General features: G+C 38.8%; 1 protein-coding gene and 2 pseudogenes across 4 annotated transcripts in view; 2 read left to right on the forward strand and 1 right to left on the reverse strand.

Moving 5' to 3' along the window:
• The window catches only part of WDR47 (WD repeat domain 47), a 61,075-nt gene extending 46,307 nt beyond the window's left edge, over window positions 1–14,768 (forward strand). For 2 of the 4 annotated variants that reach the window (XM_029949119.1, XM_029949120.1), the window contains exons 10-15: window positions 428–585; window positions 2,245–2,414; window positions 3,116–3,292; window positions 3,926–4,057; window positions 9,917–10,135; window positions 13,411–14,768. In XM_029949119.1, coding sequence (XP_029804979.1) covers window positions 428–585; window positions 2,245–2,414; window positions 3,116–3,292; window positions 3,926–4,057; window positions 9,917–10,135; window positions 13,411–13,553 — 999 coding nt within the window. In that variant the 3' untranslated portion in view covers window positions 13,554–14,768. The remainder of the gene's footprint in view (window positions 1–427; window positions 586–2,244; window positions 2,415–3,115; window positions 3,293–3,925; window positions 4,058–9,916; window positions 10,136–13,410) is intronic. The other 2 variants (XM_029949121.1, XM_029949122.1) reach the window with 1 other exon arrangement.
• A 2,149-nt stretch (window positions 14,769–16,917) lies between these two features.
• Window positions 16,918–18,208, forward strand: LOC115297610 (annotated as a pseudogene).
• Window positions 18,209–18,247: 39 nt separating this feature from the next.
• Window positions 18,248–19,060, reverse strand: LOC115299467 (annotated as a pseudogene).
• Between the last annotated feature and the right edge of the window lie 2,752 nt (window positions 19,061–21,812).

Here is a 21,812-nt window from a genome sequence, read left to right on the forward strand (position 1 = left end):
GTTTAGAAATGGGCAGCAAAAAAATAGAAAAATTTGGCTTAATTTGAATTTGCCATTTAAAAGAATATGTGATTGGGGTGCATGGATGGTTCAATCAGTTAAGTATCCGACTTCGGCTCAGGTCATGATCTCACGGTTTGTGGGTTTGAGCCCCATATCAGGTTCTATGCTGACAGTGCAGAGCTTGGAGCTTGTTTCAGATTCTGTGTCTCCCTTTCTCTGCCCCTTCCCCACTGAGGCTCTGTCTCTCTCTGTCTCAAAAATAAATAAACTATAAAAATAAATAAATAAGAGAATATGTGATGGTAGGTAGTGAACATAAAGTGATAAATAATACAGTTCAAATGAATTTAAAATGGACTAAAGATGAATTCTTTCAAATTCACTTTTTTCATACAACTGACTTTCATATTTATTCTTTCCATAGGATGACAAATCAAAAAAGCAGTTTGTTTGTATTAACACCCTAGAAGACACACAAGCTGTTAGAGCAGTGGCTTTTCATCCTGGTGGTGGTTTATATGCTGTAGGTTCAAATTCAAAAACTCTGAGAGTATGTGCCTATCCAGAAGTAATCGATCCCAGGTAAGTAAGGATAGATGGTTTGTACTGTCAATCTTTAGTTTTTAATTTAGCTATATTAGTTCTTTTTTCAGAGTTGCCATTCAGTAGTGTTTAATTTTTATTTCTTTTTCTTAAATGTTAAAATTTTTATTTTCAATGGTTAGGAAATATATACATCAGAATTGTCAATTAATTTTATAGATTTTTGTCATAAAATGTTTTTATTGGGCCCTGAATTCAATATGCAACTGAAAAGAGAATCTTTTGATCTGATCTATTTTCTAGATCAATATTAAGCAATTTATCAGTCTTTTTTTTTCTGTTTTTAATTATTAAACTTTTCAAGCATATACAAAAGTAGATATTAGTACAAGGCAATGCGGTAATTGTTGAGATTTTTGTCATATTTGCTTCATCCTTTTTGTTTGGTTATTTGTTGAAGTATCTTAAGGTAAATCTCGGATATGTCATTTCACCTTTTAGGATGAATCTCCAAAAACATTTACATTTTCTTACACAGACTTGATGTTATCATCATACCTAATAAAATTTTTAGTATCCTCTTAGTCTGTGTGTTAAAGTGCAGGTAAGATCTATTACTCCACTACACCAATGTTTGACTCCCATTAAAGACCAAACTTAGGAGCATGGCATTCAGGGCCTTCCACAGCCATGCCTGCAGCTCCTCACCTACCATGTCAGTCAGTCCCCAGCTGGCATACTATATTTTATCTTCATTGGAGCTGTTCTGCCATCATCTTTTTGTGGAAAACTTCTCCCTGTCCTTTAAGGCCTAGTACTTTGTACGGGACCAGAACACTTATGTATGTGGGTGGTCATGACAACATCAACCCTCACAAGATTTTTTTTTTTCCTTGAGAGAGAGCAAGAGACAGTGCACGTGCTGGAGGGCTCACAGGGGAGGAGCAGAGGGAGAGGGAGAAAGAGAAAATCATGTAGGCTCCATGCCCAGAGCAGAGTGAGATCATGGCCTGAGCCAAAATCAAGAGTCGGATGCTTAACCAACTGAGCCACCCAGGCACCCCAACCCTTATAAGATTTAAACTCTAGAAAGAACTCTTGCCTCCTTTCTTTTTTTATTCATCCCTTGCATTCCTGCAGCCCTAGTCAGTTGCTCATATTGTATGTTTAATAAATGTTTTTTGAACTTTTTGAATTTGGAAGCATTAGTAACTTTTATTTTCATTCTTTTGTGTTTCTGAGTTAAAATCCATGAAAAATATGTGAAATGGAGATTTTTTAAAAATGTTTTTTAAGAGAGAGAGCGAGACAGAGTGTGAGTAGGGGAGAGGCATAGAGAAAGAGAGACATAGAATTTGAAGAAGGCTCAAATTTGAGCTGTCCGCATGGAGCTGGATACAGGGGTCTAGCTCACGCCAGCTGAGCCACCCAGACTCTCCAAGTGAAATAGAGACTTTTAAAAAAATAATCTTGTTCCCTATGTGGTCTGAAATAGGTTAGTCTGATAATACTTTATAATTTTATTTTTCCATTTTAAATATGCTTTAAATTCATTTCTTTTGCTTTGAGATTTTGAAAATTGTTATTAACACGTCTGATACTCTTTTCTGTTCCTTCCCTCAAGACAATCGTTAATAGAATTTCATTAACTTTAGTAAGCAAAAAATTGAAATGTCTTCATGTAATGTTTCTGTTTAGTGCACATGACATCCCTAAGCAGCCAGTGGTACGTTTTAAAAGGAATAAACATCATAAAGGATCCATTTACTGTGTGGCTTGGAGTCCTTGTGGACAGTTATTAGCAACAGGATCAAATGACAAATATGTTAAAGTTCTGCCCTTCAATGCGGAGACTTGTAATGCAACAGGTAGGTCCCAAGTATGTAAGCAGTAGCCTGCTAATGTATTCTTAGTGTTTTCCCTATGTAGTATCTTTGATATATTTTTGTATTATTTTCAATAAAATCTAAGCCTTAAGAGTTTTCTTATAATTGCTTAGTTGCATTCATAAGGCATTATTCTTTTTCAGTAAGCTCTTATAGGTGTCGTCAAATTCTTAGAAAATTATTGTTATTCAGAAAGATAACTTCTGGGGTGCCTGGGTGGCTTACTCAGTTAAGCATCCAACTCTTGATTTTGGCTTGAGTCATGATCTCTTGTCTGTGAATTCGAGCCTCACATCAGGCTCTGTGCTGACAGGGAGGAAACTGCTTGGGATTCTCTGTCTCCCTCTTTCCCTGCTCCCCCTCCATCAAAAATAAACATTAAAAAAGGCGGGGGAGATAACTTTTCAATAACTACCAGCCGTGCATTAATGAATATGTTCCAGGAAGTACCTATCTTCTCTTTCCTTTTCTTCGAGATAAGAGAAGATAACTCTAGTAGCTCTGTGTTGGTGATAACTGAATCAATATTTTGATTTCTTGAAGTTTTTTGCCCAGTAAAGTGAAATTGATTATAGTATCAATCCCTCTCTACCATTATTCTTGCTTAAGTTTGAGACAGTTTAGCAATATCAAATTATCACAGTAAGTTGAGCAGCATCTTTTTTTTTTAATTCTTATTGTTGTTTCAGGACCGGATCTGGAATTTAGTATGCATGATGGGACAATTAGAGACTTGGCATTTATGGAAGGCCCAGAAAGTGGTGGAGCTATTTTGATAAGTGCTGGAGCGGGGGATTGTAACATTTATACAACTGATTGTCAGAGAGGACAGGGCCTGCATGCTCTGAGTGGACATACCGGTATGTGATCGTTTCAGATGCTACTTTTCTTTTTGTTCCACCTGTGCTTTTATCAAAAGCAACTTCTTCAAGAGAGGAAATATTTATTTAAAAAATTTAACTTGGGAACTTTAGATTAAATAGCACATTAACGATAGGTAACATTTCCCTGTGTGCTAAATCCTTTGCTTATACACATACTTTAATCCTTACAATACTCTTATATGGTAGGAAGTTTTATCTCCATCTTACATAGGAAATAAAAAAACTTGAAAAGGCAAAATGATTTTACAGTATCTTATAGCTGAATATGGCAGAACTGAGATTAGACCTCAGGTCTGCCTCTTGCAAAGCCAGTGTTCTAACCCCACAGCTCTGTGCTTTGCCATAATTTGCCTTAATTTCATATGATAATTTTTTCAGTACTAATTATGATATCCTAAAATGCTCAATAAGAATATTGTTTAATATGGTTTTGATTGCATTCTAGTGAATTTTAGTGTTTTGAAAATTGCTGATATACTTGATATATGTGGAAAATCTCCACCACCCAGTGTATTTGATTAACCAGACTATCACATGTCTAATAATAAGGAGTACCTAGCTTTGAATGTATTGTTCCACAATAATAACTGAGTATGTGATCTTTTCTAGGTCATATTTTAGCACTTTATACCTGGAGTGGCTGGATGATTGCATCTGGTTCCCAAGATAAGACGGTTAGGTTTTGGGACCTTCGAGTACCAAGCTGTGTTCGTGTTGTTGGCACAACATTCCATGGAACTGGTAGGTTTTCCTGGAATTTAAATGAATTTATATGACAAGGAAACTTTATAAAATGCCCTTACCTACTTCCTCTCCCGTGCAACACATGTTAAAAAAAAGGTAGGAACAAATAGTAAAACAAATACTTGGTATTTTACTGACTACCTTAAATTCTTTCAAAATACTTTCATCTTTTACTTTCTTTGGAAAAATAACATTCAGCTTAGGAAACTGAGGCCCAGGGCCATGAAATATCATCCCTCAAGTATTCTGTTAGCAGGGCTCTTTGAGAACTGAGACCTTGAAAAAGAACATGTCCTAAAATACACAGGGCCGAAATTGAAATTGAACAAAATCATTTTCTTCCCGCTCCTATTCCTTGATGTCTTTCCCTAAGGAACCAATTTCTTATTTATTCTTTAAGAAATATTCTTTACGTAGATAACCATGAAGTTTGTATATATCATAATCTTCTGTCTTCTCTAAACGTATGTATACATGTACACAGAAACGGTAGCATATAATACATGACTTTTTTAATATTAATTTTATTTTCGAGAGAGAGAGAGACAGAGCATGAGCAGAGGAAAGGCAGAGAGAGAGGGCGACACAGAATCTGAAACAGGTTCCAGGCTTTGCACTGTCAGCACAGAGCCCGACATGGGGCTTGAACTCGCCAACTGTGAGATCATGACCTGAGCTGAAGTCGGACACTTAACTGAATGAGCCACCCAGGCGCCCCTGTACATGACTTACGTTTTGAACTTAACAGTGTACTTTGGATCTCTCCATGTAAACCGAGGGTGCTGTTTTTTGTGTTATATCATCTTTTAAAACACTGGTATCTAAGAGTAGCACAGTATCCTGCCATTGTTCTCATTTTAGAGTCCCTTTTCTGCCTTTGTAGTTTTTAATAGCAATTCTATGGCACTATTCCAAGTGAAAAGGACTACCTTTTATTCTTAATTTCAGTGGATTTTTGTTTTATTTTAGTGTTTATCAATTTTAAACAATTTTAAATTTCATTTAGTATTTATCGATTCTCTTGGCTTTCATGGACATTTTTCCCCCCAGGAATATCTTACTATTTTAATAAACCTTTGCTTTATGACTAGAGGTGGCATAAAATTACCAGCCAGATATTAATATATAGTTCACTGGGGACTGGCAGTGATGCAGTGAATGTTGCTGGGTATTTCACTTGAGGTTCACTCAGTGCTCTGGGTTTTTGGTTTTTTGGGTTTTTTTTAAGGTTTTTTTTTAATTCCAGTTAGTTAACATGCAGTGTTTTATTAGTTTCAGGTGTACAATATAGTAATTCAACTATTCCATCTATCACCTAGTACTCATCACAAGTGCGCTCCTTAGTATCCCCATCATCTGTTTAACCCGTCTGGTCACCCACCTCCCCTCTGGTAACCATGTTTGTTCTCCATAGTTAAGCTCTGTTTCTGTTTGTCTCTTTTTGTCCTCCTATATTCATCCGTTTTTGTTTCTTAAATTCCACATATATATGAAATCATATGGTATGTGTCTTTCTCTGACTGACTTATTTCACTCAGTATTATAGCCTCTAGCTCCACCCATGTTATTGCAGATGTCAAGATTTCATTCTTTTTTTATGGCCGAATAATATTCCTTTATTTATAAATACTGCATCTTCTTTATTCATCAGTTGATGGACACTTGGGCTGCTTCCATAATTTGGTTATTATAAATAATGCTGCTGTAAACCTAAGGGTGCATGTATCCCTTTGAATTAGTATTTTTATATTCTTTGAGTAAATACTCAGTAATGCAATTGCTGGATCGTAGGGATCGTATCTTTAACTTTTTGAGGAACCTCCATACTGTTTTCCAGAGTGGCTACAACAGTTTGCATTCCCACCAACAGTACACAATACTTCCTTTCTTCTCCACATCCTCACCAAAACCTCTTGTTTCTTGTGTTTTTTATTTTAGCCATTCTGACAGGTGTGAGTCGATATCTCATTGTAGTTTTTATTTAGATTTCCCTGATGGTAAGTGATGATGAACATCTTTTCATATGTCTGTTGGCCATCTGTAGGATTTATTTAGAGAAATGTCTGTTCATATTTCTGCCCATTTTTAATTGGATTGTTTGTTTTTTTGGTGTTGCATTGTGTAAGTTCTTTATATATTTTGGTTACTAAACCCTTTATCAGATATGTCATTTGCAAATATATTCTCTCATTCTGTAGGTTGCGTTTTACTTTTGTTGATTGTATCCTTCACTATGCAGATGCTTTCTATTTTGATGAAGTCCCAATAGTTTATTTTTGCTTTTTTTTTTTAATGTTTTATTTATTTTTGAGACAGAGAGAGACAGAGCATGAGCAGGCAGGGGCAGAGAGAGAGAGAGAGGGAGACACAGAATTGAAAACAGGATCCAGGCTCTGAGCTGTCAGTACAGAGCCCGACGCAGGTCTTGAACCCATGAACGTGAGATCATGACCTGAGCTGAAATTGGAGGCTTAACTGACTGAGCCACCCAGGCGCCCCTATTTTTGCTTTTATTTTCTTTGCCTTACTTAGTAGACATGTTTAGAAAAAAGTTGCTTTGGTCAATATCAAAGAAGTCACTGCCTGTGTTCCCTTCTGGATTTTTAAAAATAATGTTTATTTATTTTTGAGAGAGAGCATGAGCAGGGGAAGGGTAGAGAGAGAGGGAGACAGAAGATTTGAAGCAGGCTCTGTGCTGAGAGTGGAGAGCCAGATGTGGGCTCGAACTCATGAACTGTAAGATCATGACCTGAGGTAAGTTGGACACTTAACTGACTGAGCCACTCCAGTGCCCCTCTCTTCTATGATTTTTATGGTTTCAGGTCTCACATTTAGGGCTTTAATGCATTTGAATCGATTTTTGTGTATGGTATAAGAAACTGGTCAGGTTTTTTCTTTTGTATTTTACTGTCTAGTTTTCCCAACACTGTTGAAAAGACTTTTTCCCATTGGATATTCTTTCCTGCTTTGTTGAAGATTAGCCTTATAGTTGACCTTATAAGTTGTGAGTTCATTTTTGAATTTTCTATTCTGTTCTATTGATTGTTGTGCCAGTACTACTGTTTTGATTACTAATGCTTTGTAATATGACCTGAAGTCTGGAATTGTGTTGCCTCCAGCTTTGCTTTTCTTTTTCAAGATTGCTTTGACTATTCAGGGTCTTTTGTGGTTCCATACAAATTTTAAAATTGTCTAAGTTCTGTGAAAAATGCTGTTGGTATTTTGATAGGGATTGCATTAAATATGTAGGTTGCTTTGAATAGTATAGACAGTTTAACAATATTTATTCTTCCTATCCATGAGCATGGAATATCTTCCCATTTCTTCATGTCATCTTCAGTTTCTTTCATCAGTGTTCTATAGTTTTCAGAGTACAGGTAACTTTTGCCTCTTTGGTTAGATTTGTTCCTAGGTATCTTGTTATTTTGGGTGCAGTTGTTAAGGGGATTGTTTTTTTTAACTTCTCTTTCTGCTGCTGCATTATTTATTAGTATACAGAAATGCAACAGATTTCTGTACATTGATTTTTATATCCTGCGAGCTTACTGAATTTGTTTATTAGACCTAGCAGTTTTTTGGTAGAGTCTTTCAGATTTTTTATATATAGTATCATATCATCTGCAAGTAATGACAGTTTGACTTCTTTACCAATTTAGATGCCTTTTGTCTTTTTGTTGTTGTTGTTTTTGTTGTTGCTGTAGGTAGGACTTCCAGTACTATGTTGAATAAAAGAGGTAAGAGTGGACATCCTTTTTTTGTTCCTGATCCTAGGGGAAAAGGTCTCAGTTTTTCCCCATTAAGGATGATGCTATCTATAGATATAAAATTTTTTTTAGTGTTTATTCATTTTTGAGAGAGACAGAGACAGGGCATGAGCAGGGAGGGCAGAGAGAGAGGGAGACATAGAATCTGAAGCAGGCTCCAGGCTCTGAGCTTCAACACAGAGCTTGAACCACAAGCTGTGAGACCATGACCTGAGCTGAAGTTGGACGCTTAACCAACTGAGCCACCCAAGTGCCCCTATAGATTTTTTACATATGGCCTTTTTTATGTTGGGGTATGTTCCCTCTAAACCTACTTTGATTAAGGTTTTTGTCTTGAGTGGATGTTGTACTTTGTCAAATGCTTTTTCTGTGTCTATTGAAATGATTATCTCTGGATCTTTTATTGATATGGTGTATCACATTGAGTAATTTGCAAATATTGAACCACCTTTGCAACTCAGGAATAAATCCCACTTGATTGTTATGAATGATATTTTTAAATGTATTGTTGAATTCAGTGCGCTAATGTTTTATTGAGGAATTTTGCATTTTTGTTAATCAAGGATATTGGCCTATAGTTTTCTTTTTTAGTGGTGTCTTTATCTGGTTTTGATATCAGGGCAATGCTGGCCTCATAGAATGAATTTGGAAGTATTCCTTCTTTTTTTTATTTTTTGGACTAGTGTGAGAATAGGCATTAACTTTTCTTTAAATGTTGCACTACTAGGATACAAACATTCTGATTTGAAGGGACACATGCACCTGATGTTTATAGCAGCATTATCAACAATAGCCTAATTGTGGAAAGATCCAAAATGTCCATCAACTAATGATGGATAAAGAACATGTGGTCCTTCTAATCTTTAGGTCTCATGAATCATGAGATCATGCCCTGAGCTGAAATCAGGAGCCGGACACTTAACCAAGCCATGCAGGCACCCCTGGCCCTCACCTGCCTTTTATGTCTTAGCTACAAACTACCTTTTATGTCAATTTGTTGAACTAAGTTACTCCAACAGACTAAGCTACCTATCCTTAAACATTTTGAAACTTTTCCTCTAATCATTATTTCATGTAATTCTTCTTGCAGGCAAAGATCATTTTTACATATGTATATAATAAATATGGACACTTTCTCTCTTATTTATACCATTTACTGTTCTGTAAGATCTAACTGATGCCCCTTATTTCTGTGATATATTCCCCAGCCACTTTGGTCTAGAGCAGTGTTCTTCAACCTTATTTTCATTAGTGCCCCCTGCAAGGAGAAAAACTAAATTAAAATTTTTCCAAACAAGAGAAATAAAATACTAAACAATAAGATTTTGTTGGGTGGGATTAAGCTTTGGGGGGTGCTACAAACTAATGCCAATGTTTGATTTTTTTTGTCTCCTGAGAACCATTTTGCAACCCCTTGGGGCATTATTGCCCCACTGAAAATGCATGGTCTGGATTTAGGGGTACAGCCTGTTAACTCAGCACCTGGGTTGCTCAGACACATTTCCTCTACTATGTCCTAAAACATATTTTATTGTTTAATTTCTTACTCCCTCAACTAGACTCTGAGCTGGTTACAGGAGTGTTTCTGGAGACTTACCCAGCAGTGATAGCACTGCCGTGAGATTAGTGGCTTATCTATTGTACTGTTGTGTTACAGGTAATGGTGTCCCAGGGGGTTCTCCCAAATGATTTAAAAAAAAGAAGACTTTTTCACTTCTCAAAGAATGTTGCTTACACTTTGTCTCTAAAAAGGATGAATGTGTTTATTGGTTGAATGGTTTTTTTAAATATTTATTTTTGAGAGAGAGAGAATGAGAGTGTATGTGCAGAAAGGTGGGGGGAGACAGATGATCTGAAGTGGGCTCTTTGCTGTTAGCACAGAGCCCAGTGCAGGGCTTGAACTCATGAATCACCAGATCATGACCTCAAATGAAGTCAGACACTGAACTAACTGAGCCACCAGCTGCCCATGGTTGATTGTTGATTTTGATTTTGCCTTAACAGTATTGATAAGCTATATTAAAATTTTAATGTATGGTTCAGTGAACACAATTAGCTATATTGTAAAATGTTTATTCTGTCTTGTATACAGGCAGTGCAGTGGCATCTGTAGCTGTAGATCCTAGTGGACGTCTCTTAGCCACAGGACAAGAAGATTCTAGCTGCATGCTGTATGACATAAGAGGAGGAAGAATGGTACAAAGTTATCATCCTCACTCCAGTGATGTTCGCTCTGTTCGGTTCTCTCCTGGAGCTCACTACTTGCTAACAGGATCCTATGATATGAAAATAAAGGTGACAGACCTACAAGGTGAGGGAGATTGGCCTCTTCCTTTTTTGTAATCTTTCCTATTTGGGAATCTTTTTTATTTAATCCACACATCATTTTTTAAAATTTATTTTTAAAATTTCAGTATAATTAGCATATGGTGTTACATTACTTTCAGATGTAATATATAGTGACGCGACAATTCCATACATCACCTGGTGCTCATTGAGATAATTATACTCTTAATCCCCTTCCTCTTCACTTATTTCACCCATCCCCCCCCCCCCCATGCACCTCCCCCCTGGGAACTATCAGTTCTTTATAGTTAAGACTCTGGTTTTTTTGTTTGTCTTTTGTTTTGTTTCTTAAATTCCACATATGATTGAAATCATATGATATTTGTCTTTCCCTGACTGATTTATTTCACTTAGTGTTATACCCTCCATCCATGTTGTTGGCAATGCCAAGACTTCATTCTTTTTTATGGCTGAGTAATATTTCTCTGTGTGTGTGTTCCACATCTTATTTATCTGTTCATCTATCGCTGGATATTTGGTTGCTTCCATACCTTGGCTATTGTAAATAATGCTACAATAAATATAAGGGTGCATGTATCTTTTGAATTAGAGTTTTTGTATTCTTTGGGTAAATACCCAGTAATGGAATTACTAGATCATATGGCAGTTCTGAAGAACCTCCATACTGTTTTCCACTGTGGTTATACCAGTTTGCATTCCCACTTGTTGGTTCATAAGAGTTCCTTTTTTCTCCACATCCTCATCAAAACCTGTTGTTTCTTGTGTTGTTGATTTTAACCGTTCTGACAGGTATGAGTTGATAACCTCATTGTAGTTTTGACTTGCATTTTCTGAAGATGAGTGATGTTGAGCATTTTTTCATGTGTCTGTTGGCCATCTGACTTCTTTGGAGAAATGTTTGTTCATGTCTTCTGCCCATTTTTAATTGGATTATTTGGGTTTTTTGATGTTGAGTTGTGTAATTTCTTTATATAGTTTGGTTACGAACCCTTTATCTTTCTCTTTTGTTGTTTCCTTTGCTGTGCAGAAGCTTGTTATTTTGATGTAGCCCCAATGGTTCATTTTTGCTTTTCTTTCCTTTGCCTTATGAGACATATCTAGAAAATGTTGATTCTATTGATGTCAGAGAAATTACTTCTTGTGCTCTCTTCCAGGATTTTTATGGCTATTTGAGATTTTGTTGCTAATCTGGTATAATCAACTAACTAACATTTTTAAATTTTAGTTTTATAGTATTCACTGGTCAAATTACTGATACTGTATTGATGTGAATTATACCAAATTATTAAACAAATCGAGTGAATATCTTATTAAGTAGTTTTTAAAATATTAAAAAGAATCAACACTTACTATGCTGAATCATTTTGAGTTCAGATGGTAGATGTTAAAATACATATTTATATATTCCTATTTGCTTCTACTTTAAAGTTTATTTATTTTGAGAGCAAAAGACAGAGCTCAAGTGGGGAGGGAGGGATGGAAGGAGAGAACAGAAAAGAAGGAGGGAGGGGTGGAGGGAGGGAGAGAGGGATGGAAGGAGAAAGAGAAAGAGAGAATCCCAAGCAGGCTCCACACTGTCAGTGCAAGCCTGATGCAGGGCTTGAACACATGAACCGTGAGATCATGACCTGAGTCAACACCAAGAGTCAGCTGCTTAACTGACTGAGCTACCTAGGTGCCCTTGTTTCTACTTTTAAAAACTTATAATATGTGTAACTGTATCTTCAGCATCTAGTTTTATTTTTTAATCATTTAGTATGCAAATACTTATTTTATATCAACTAGGGACAGAAGAGAGATGAATAAGACAGGGAACTTCCTCCTTGATGGAGCTTACATTTTAGAGGTCAACACAAAGTAAACCAGGTAATGATGTAATTTCAGGTATTGGTAAGCACTATTAAAAAACTAGCAAGGTGTTAGAGAGTCACTGGGTGGATGGGGAGGCTATTGTAGCCAGGCTTGGGTAGGTCTCTAGGGAGCTGCCATTTGTGCAGAGACTTGTGTGATGAAAAGGCACAGGCCAGGCCAGGCCCCCAGGATAGACCACAACTACTGGAGAGGTGCTGAGGCAGGAGTGAATTCCGCGTGTTCACGACACTGCAGGAAGCTAGTGCCGCCAGGACTTACCAAACGAAGGGAGTGAGAGACAGAAGAGTAGATCTGAGGCAGGGTTTTATAGGCATTTTAAAAAAGGATAATCCTTGGGAATGTTTAAAACAGGAAGTGATCTGACCTGATAGCTATCAATATTGTTTAAAAGATAATTTTGAGGGGCACCTGGGTGGCTCAGTCAGTTGAGTGGCCAGCTTTGGCTCAGGTCATGACCTCACAGTTCGTGGGTTCAAGCCCCACGTCAGGCTCTGTGCTGACAGCTCAGAGCCTGGAGCCTGATTCAGATTCTGTGTCTCCCTCTCTCTCTGACCCTCCCCTGCTTGCACTGTCTCTGTCTCTCAAAAATAAATAAAAACCGTAAAAAAAAATTTTTTTTTAAAGATAATTTTGAGTTCTGTAGGCAGAATGGATTAGAAGTATAAATATCAGTGAGGAAGTTATTGGAACAGTTCAGTTGAGGGATGATCATGGCCTGGGCTAAGGGGGGTAGAGGTGGAGGTGGTACAAAGTGACCGAATTTGGGATATATTTTAATTTGGATGAAATGTAGGGAGCGAGGGGAATGCTGATGCCTAGGTTCTTAGCCGGGTGCCATTAATTGAGATAAGGAAGATAGGTAGGAGGAGGAACTGGTTTGGCAAGAAAATCAAGAGTTCAGTTGAACAAGTGAAGATGACTATCAGGTAGTCAAGTGAGGTGTCGAATAGCTATTTGGATGACTAGTCTGGAGCTCAGGTGAGAAGTCAAGGTTGGCGGTGAAATGTGAGTCCTAAGTCTACAAATGGCCATGGTCCCATGGTACTAGATGAAATTTCGTAGGAAGTGGGTATAAAGAAAACAGGAAACGTGAAAGCTGATTCGTGGGAAAGGAACAGGAGACAGGCAACGGAGACCAAGATGTAGTGGCACCGAACTCAGGGAGAGGTCAAGTTGAGAGAGTTTCAAGGAGAGAGTGGCAGCTGTGTCAGATGTTGCTGTCTGTATTTTACCAAATCCTAACAGACTCAGATATTCAATCACTTATCCCTGTTTAAACCTTTAAATGTATTTGATTGGTGTAGTATAGGACTTTTTTTACTGTAATGTCTTCAAGTAACGGGAAGTCTGTGAAATCCATACATACACCTATTTTGTATTTTTAATCAGTATCTCTTTTTAATTTAGGAGATCTCACTAAACAGCTTCCTATCATGGTGGTGGGGGAGCACAAGGACAAAGTGATTCAGTGCAGATGGCACACCCAGGATCTGTCCTTCCTGTCGTCCTCTGCGGACAGAACTGTAACCCTCTGGACTTACAACGGATAGAGTACATGCGGTGTTGATCTATGCAGTGAAAGCACAGAGACTTAAGACTACTGAGTTGTGAAAATAACAAATCTGAGGAACATAGACTGACTGGGACAGTGGCTTAGCACGAGGAGGCCCCTTATTACGATGTATCCCTTTGATAGGAACTGTTGGGTGGTGTTATTCTGCAGTGCTTTCAGTCTTCCATGTGAGCTCGTGCTGCTGTGATCTGCTATATGTAGTCTTGTTGCCAAAGTCCGTGGAAGAGCGCGTATGTCGTCAATGTGCACTCCAAGTCAAGGTGGACGATGTGTTTACAGTTTAGTATTAAATGCATTCCTTGGTCTTTGCCTAAATAACAGTTTTATATACACATTGAAATTGAACTATACTTTAAGCATATTAATACATGTAATGCAACCAAGCTCTACACAAATTAAACATAGGTGTTCTGAAATTACTTTTCTCACAAGCCCATGATACTGTATCACTTGTCAGCTAGAGGTCAGAATTTTATATGTCTCTCAATAGTTACATGGTTATTTTCACTAAGGATCATTATGGAGTTGAAAGATGGATAGAAAACTGCTTCTTAGTTCATTATGTGGTATTGGCCTTTTCTTTCTTAAACCCAGGGATATAATTGCTATTTTGTCACATTATTTTGTTCCAGGCTTAAAAGATAAATATGTTTGCTTCAGAAACTTGTTAATTTCAGTTTTTTGAATGCAACAGGATACCTCCCTTCTAAACTGTACTGTAGAAGCAGAGCAGCAGTGTTATGTGATGCAACACTTGATGGTACAGTAAGCTGACTGGCTAGCATTTTTCCTCTTAAAAATAAAAACTTTGCCATAGACGATAGCATGGTTTGAAATGCTATGTCTGCATGATAATTTAAAATGGAAAAATTTTAAACTTTGCACTCCAAAAGCTTATTTGGATTTGTTTCTTGCACTGTTTTGTGTAATGCAGAATAATGATTTTATTTCTATGGCATTGTAGATCCTAACATTTATGTATCTTTATTTTCATATTGTACAGTAATTTTACTTTAAATTATTAAATAGGCTATTTTATTTATTTCAAATGCAGTTGAGTTGGTTCTAATTATTGAACTGTCTGTGCACTGTATGTAGCAAGCATTTTTAATCTATTGTATACAGGTGGAAAGGATATTAGAAGTGTAACTGTGCTATTATTTCAATAAAGACCTCTTGACACCTAAAAGAATTCCTCTTCCTCAGTGTTTGTGTCTTTCAGTTTAGAGTGTTATTTTTTACAGTTTACTTGCAGGTGGTGTGGTCCAGTAGGTGAACCCTGCAATCAGTTTCTTAAATTTCTTTCTATAGTTCTTCTACTAACTTACTTTTTATTATTATTACTGTTTTTTAAGTAGAGTGAGAGAATGTGAGCAAGGGAGGGGGGAGAGAGAGAGAATCGTAAGCAGGTTGATACCAAGTGTGGAGCCTGATGTGGGGCTTGATCCCACAGTCGTGAGATCATGACCTGAGCCATAATCAGGAGTTGGGCACTTAACCGACTCAGCCACCCAGATGCCCCTACTAACTTACTTTTTAACCCCTGGCAACTGCCTAACTTTTGCTTGTATCCTGTCTCTTTTATTCAGTCTAGGGAACTGGCCGTCCAGGATATATTATGAAAGTTGACTAATAAAATCTCAGCAAAATTATATATAAATTGCAAGTTAGTCTACAAATCTGTTGAACTGAGTGCTTTGGAAAGAAATGAAGTCTAATTAGTTGTTTATATTCAGAGGTACACAGTTTTCCTACTTTTGCAGAGGGGAATTCTGCTAAAAGTTTGCCACATCTCCCCTTAAGTTTACTTTCATGCTTAATTTTATACATTCTACATATTATAGCAGGTCATTATTGTTAAGCTTAAAACTAGGAAAAAAGGCATTTTCCTGAAATAGACCAGCTCCACTTTATGGTAAAAAAGTGTTCATAAAATTATTCCATCTTCATTACTACTGAGAGAACGGAAAGATCCTCCGATATATGAGGTATGGAATTTATTTTGCAGTACATTAGATAATAAGCACTAGAAATTGTATTATCTTAATAAGCATCTGGTTATATATGTCCCTTTACCCATGCCTCCATACTGTCTTCTCCATGGCGTGGAGGTTACCAGACTCTTGGAGGTTCATGTGAACAAGAAAAAAAGAGAACTGAAGTATCTAGTGGGCGTGTGGGGAGGCGCGTGGGGAATGGAGGGGGTGCAGAAAAGTCTAACCCCTTCCTACAGAAGTATCAGAAGTCTGATTGAAATCTTATTTGTTAAAATATATATATATATTTATTTTGAAAGGGAGAGAGAGTGTGAACAGGGGAGGATCAGGAGAGGAGAGGGAATCCCAGGCAGGCTCTGTAACTGACAGTGCAGGATTGGATCTCAGGAACTGTGAGATCATGACCTGAGCCGAAATCAAGAGTTGGACCCTTGACCAACTGAGCTACCAGGTACCAAAGGACATAATCAGCAGGGGGAAAATGAACCCACGAAATGGGAAAAAATATTTGCTAATCATATATCTGATAAAGGATTAATATCAAGAATATATAAGAAGTATAGCTCAAAACCCACCAGAAAATCAACCAGATTTAAAAATGGGCAGAGGGGCGCCTGGGTGGCTCAGTCGGTTAAGTGTCCGACTTCAGCTCAGGTCATGATCTTACAATCTGTGGGTTCGAGCCCCGCATCAGGCTCTGTGCTGACAGCTCAGAGCCTGGAGCCTGTCTTGGGATTCTGTGTGTGTGTGTGTCTCTCTCTCTGCCCCTCCCCAGTTCACTTTCTGTCTCTCAATATAAATAAAGACATTTTAAAAAATTAAAAAAAATAAAAATGGACACAGTAAGGGCACCTGGGTGGCTTCGTCGGTTGAGGGTCTGACTTCAGCTCAGGTCATGATCTCACATTCTGTGAGTTTGGGTCCTGCATTGGGCTCTGTGCTAACAACTCAGAGCCTGGAGCCTACTTCAGATTTGGTGTCTCCCTCTCTTTCTGCCCCTGCCCCTTGCTTGTAGTCTCTCTCTTCCCTCCACCCCAGACATTAAAAAGAATAAATTTTAAAAATGGGCAAAGTGTTTGAATAGACATTTCTCCAAAGAAGATAGACAAATGATCAATAAGCACATGAAAAGATGTTTAACATTACTAATCACTAGGGAAGTGAAAATGAAAACCACAACGAGATACCACTTCACACCCATTAGGATGGCCGTTATCATAAACACAAGATTATATGTGTTGACAAAGATGTGGAGAAATTGGAACTCTTGCATAAAACAGTATAGCCACTATAGCAAGGGAAAGGCCACTACCCTGACTCTAATCCCCAGGCTCTTAGACTTAAATCACGCCCAAGTTCACACAATGAAGAAGAAAGCTAAAAGCCAAAGTGAAAAGATTATTCCAAAAAAAAAAAAGAGAGAGAGAAGACTCTCACTTTGAGTTCAAGCTAATTATACCTCCCAGTCCGCCACCCTCACCAGAAAGAGTGGTTATTGCTTCAACAGATAACATTCAGCAGAAGCTGTCTAAGATCATACTGGGACTTCAAATTTCCCAATATCAAAGATACAGTGAAATAGAGTGTGGTCTGGTTACAGCTGGTGCCAGAACTGCAGTGGCCCGGAGTTTAGAAGCACTGAAAGACCCCATCTTTCCATTCTGCTTCTGCCACTGAGAACTTCATAGTCTGAAACAACGGTTTTGCATTTTGGAAAGTGAACTGTGCAAACTCCAGGAAGCCCTGAAGGACCATCTTGAAAAATCCGACCTGTCTAAGCTCTGGTCAAACGTGTCACGTGAGCAGGAAACTTAACAAATGTGCCTCCTTGGTCCTAACCAGCCCTGGAGAATCCTGAGTTGTACTTCCTCCCATGCTCTCATGCTGCCACATCTTACTCCACATCTGTCTCTGCCTCCACTCCCTCCCCCTCCTCCTCTGCCTGCACCTCCACCACCGAATAGCACCTTTGCTGCTCAGAAATCCTTTTTTTCCTTTTTTTAGTTTATTTATTTTGAGAGAGAGCAAGCAGGAGAGGGGCAAAGAGAAAGGGAGAGAGAATCCCAAGCAGACTCCGTGCTGTCAGCACAGACTCCGATGCAGGGCTCGAACCCATGAACCATGAGATCATGACCTGAGTCGAAACCAAGAGTTGGATGCTCAACTGACTGAGCCATCCAGGCGCCCTTCAGAAATTTTGACTGTACTAAATAAAACACTTCAGGCTGGACCAATAAAAAAAGATGGACTCATACAGCCATCAATTAAAGATCTACTGACCGAAATCAAAGAAGATACAGTTTTGATAGAGAGGTTTGAAACACACCAAAGGCATGGGATCCACTGTCTCTGACCTGCAGTGTGTTGTCCTGAAACCCAACTCCAAAGGGTAACCGATTCAACTGACAAATGTCTTCTTTACTCCTGGTAAAAGCCAGATAGATCCTTGGAAACTACTTAGGAAAGTCGCTGTGGAGAGGAGCCCAGGAGGATGGAAACAGGAGCTAGGCTGACTCCAGTCATGACCCAGACCTTAAGGAGAAAGTTTCAGTGGGATCACCTTGGAAGCCCAACTCAAACTCTGCCACTTTCTACAGGCAGCTTTTTTTTTTTTTTGCCTATTGGCACTGGCTGAAAAGAGCCTTTTATGTACGGAAAACTCAACAGCGCCCACTCAGCCCCGTTTGGTGGCCAGTTCTTCTGCCTTCACCTTCTCCAACTTCGTGATGCGAGCCACCGACTTCAGACCCAGCACATTGCCTCCCCAGTGGCAGCGGATCTCGTCATATCTGTCATTGTAATTGGTTCTGATGGCTTCCACCAGCTTAGCCAGAGCTCCTTTGTCTTTTGAGTTAACCTGTGTGAAGGCGACAGTGATGCAGGTCTTTCTGTGGACCTGTCGCCCCAGCCTGGCCTTCCCCTTGATGATGCAGTAGGGGACGCCCATCTTACGACACAGGGCCAGCAGAAAGACGACCAGCTCAATAGGATTCATGTCGTGTGCAGTCACTACCAGCTGAGTCTTCTTGTTCTCCACCAAGGTGGTGACAGTGTTAACCCCAGCGCGAAGGACAGGTGGCCTCTTAGTGGGGACATTCCCTTTGCCAGCAGCCTTCTTCTCAGCCTGGGCCAGCAATCTCTGCTTCTTCTCTTGCTTGGTCTCCAGCCTGTATTTGTGGGCCAGCTTCAGCAGCTGAGTAGCTGTCTGGCAGTCCAGGGCCTGGGTGAACTGTTTAATTGCAGGAGGCACTTTGAGGCATTTATAGAGAATACCCCTTTGCCGCTGCAGCTGGATGTAGCAGGGCCACTTGACAAAGCGTGTGAGGTCCCTTTTGGGCTGGATGTCCTGTCCGATGCCAAAGTTCTTGGGCCTTTTCTCAAACAGGGGATTCACCACCTTCTTGGCCTCTTGCTTCTTCACAACAGCCGGGGCCAGGGCCGGGGCCACCTTCTTCCCCTTGGCCTTCTTCCCTTTCGGCATCTTAGATGGCTGGAGGAGAGCGCTACAGGCAGCTTTGTTGAACAACACTAATGCCACCTCTACCTGACTGCATGTGATGGTCCAAAAAATACACAGATAAAATCGCCCCGACCTTTTTTTAATGTAGTAGAGTATGTAGCAATAGTTATACTAGTATATAATTCCATCTGAAGAATTAAAGTATGTTTGGATCCCATTCATACTGTGGTATAAAGTGGGTATTTGGATATTTTTTAGTTTGCATGACCAATAAGAAAACAGATAAGAAAATGCAATTCCCAAAGTGATGTTCAACCTGCAATTACCCAAATTAGGTTGGAGAGGTTGTTCATATTTAACTAGGTAACAAATTTGTACCTATTAGGTACAGTTATGACATTAAGAAAATAACTTGGTGTCCATTCATCTTGAATATTCTTGGGTAATTAAAAATAAAAGTATTTCAGCCTAGAAAGCTAATGCATTCATTAAGTGCTGCAACTTGATCAGTAAAAAAGACCTTCTAGATTTGTTTTCTGATCGCTATAAGCAATTAGGAGGTAAGACCAGCCCCCATCCAAACCCCATTATTTTCCAAAAGGATTTGAAGCAAAATGTCCAAGGTCACCTTAAAAGTCAGAATGTATCATTTCTAGAATCGTAAATAGGTAGTTATTTGTGGCTCACTGTTGTCTGAGATTTTCCTTACTTTGATAACTGCTGTCCACAATTATGTGCCTCTCTCTCTCTCTCTCTCTCTCTCTCTCTCTCTCTCTCTATATATATATATATATATATATGTATGTATATGTTTCACGAGGACCTCAACGTGAACCTTGTATGTTCCACAGTGCCCCTGAGGGTTCTCTGAAGTCCATAGCAGATTCACTGTGAGACATAATTCCCTGTCCGCAACAGCCTGTAGATTCAATAACAGTAATAATGCACACCTCGCTGGACCTTTGTTCTTTCCAACCCAGAGTTGCCAGATTCAGTGATTATAAATACACAACACTCAAATTTCTATTTCAGATAAACAACAAATAACTTTTTATTTTTAATTTTAGAGAGAGGGAGCATATGAGCAGGGGAAGAGAGGCAGAGGGAGAGAGAGAGAGAGTCTCAAGCAGAATCTCATGCTGATCATGGAGCCCAACACAAGGGCTCCAACTCACAGATCATGAGATCATGACCTGAGCCGAAGTCAAACGCTCAACCCACTGAGCCACCCAGCCACCTCATAACAAATAAATTTTAAGTATAAGTATGTTCCATTAAACAATGGATGATTTCTTTCAGTATAAGTGTGTCCCAAATATTGCATGGGACATAGTTATACTAAAAAAAATTCATTGTTCATCTGAAATTCAAATTTAACTGGGCATTCTGTACTAGGCAACCCTATCAGTCAGTCCCCTACAAAGTTGCCAAGCGTTTCTGGGAGCCCCCAGTTTGTTAGATATATGTATTTGGAGGTGGGCACTACTATGGCTTCCGCCAGGATCCCCGTCACTCACGTGTTAAGTATCATGGAGGAAGGGGAGCTCTCGTTAGGGGTGAATGTGACTGAAGGCACAGCATTAGCTTTGGTGCTGATAACCTCCCTGCAGTTCCAAGAATACAAACAGAAGCGCCTCATGGATAGGAAACAAGGAGTTTTAGATCTTCACTGAAATTTCTAGCCTGACAGGAAGCAGCTACATATATGCTATCCTTGAAATATCTCCCCGGTTAGCATAGGCTAAAAAATATATTTTAGTAATTTCCCAGAAATGCCTAGATTTCCACAGATAAACACTGCTTAGAGATGCCAAATACAGTTGAGTGTTGTGGAAAGTCACTAGCCTGGAAAGCAGATCTGTGGACAATGTTTTGTTCTTATGAGACCCACAATTAGACTTAAAACACATTTATGAATGAAAATTAAAGATGATGAAGTTAGGAAACATTTGATTCTAGTTTTTTTCAAAAAACTTGCTTGCTACACTTATATTATGTAAGAATAAAGGGAATAATCACTGAGAATAAGACATTGAGTACTTGGAACAGTATTTTAGGGGCACATATAATGTTTATAATATTAAGAGACCACCGTGTACTATCTCTAATTTAAATGATTCTTGTGGAATAATGGTTCATTAAAGATGCTATAGAATAAAAAATGCTATAGAAATCCTACAAATAAATACTTGTAAGGCTGCTGTTTGCCATTGTACCAGTATTTAAATGTGTCCTAACCTTGCATATTTTACTAATTTTGTTAACAGGTTTTATATTATTCCCACTTGAGAATCCTATAAATACTATGACTTCACTAAACTGTTGCTAATCATATAAAAATGGTTCGTGCACTGTAGAAAACAGTATGGTGGTTTTCAAAAAACTAAAAATGGAAGGTGTCTGGGTGGCCCAGTTGGTTAAGCGTCCAGCTTTGGCGCAAGTCATGATCTCACGGTTCGTGGGTTCGAGCCCCACGTCGGGCTCTGTGCTGACTGCTGGCTCAGAGCCTGGAGCCTGTCTTCAGATTCTGTGTCTCCCTCTCTCTCTCACCCTCCCTGCTCGTGCTGTCTCTCTCTCTCTCAAAAATGAATAAAAACATTAAAAAAAAAAACAACACCTAAAAATGCAAGACCTGTATGATCCAGCCATCTCACTTCTGGATATATGCCCCCAAAAATTGGAAGCAGGGTTTGAAGAGATATTTGCCTACCCATGGTCATAGCACCATTACAATAGTCAAAAGGTGTGCAACCCAGGAGTTCATGAACAGATAAATAGA

The sequence above is a fragment of the Suricata suricatta genome, chromosome 8 (assembly GCF_006229205.1).
Source record: "Suricata suricatta isolate VVHF042 chromosome 8, meerkat_22Aug2017_6uvM2_HiC, whole genome shotgun sequence".
Classification (NCBI taxonomy): domain Eukaryota; kingdom Metazoa; phylum Chordata; class Mammalia; order Carnivora; family Herpestidae; genus Suricata; species Suricata suricatta.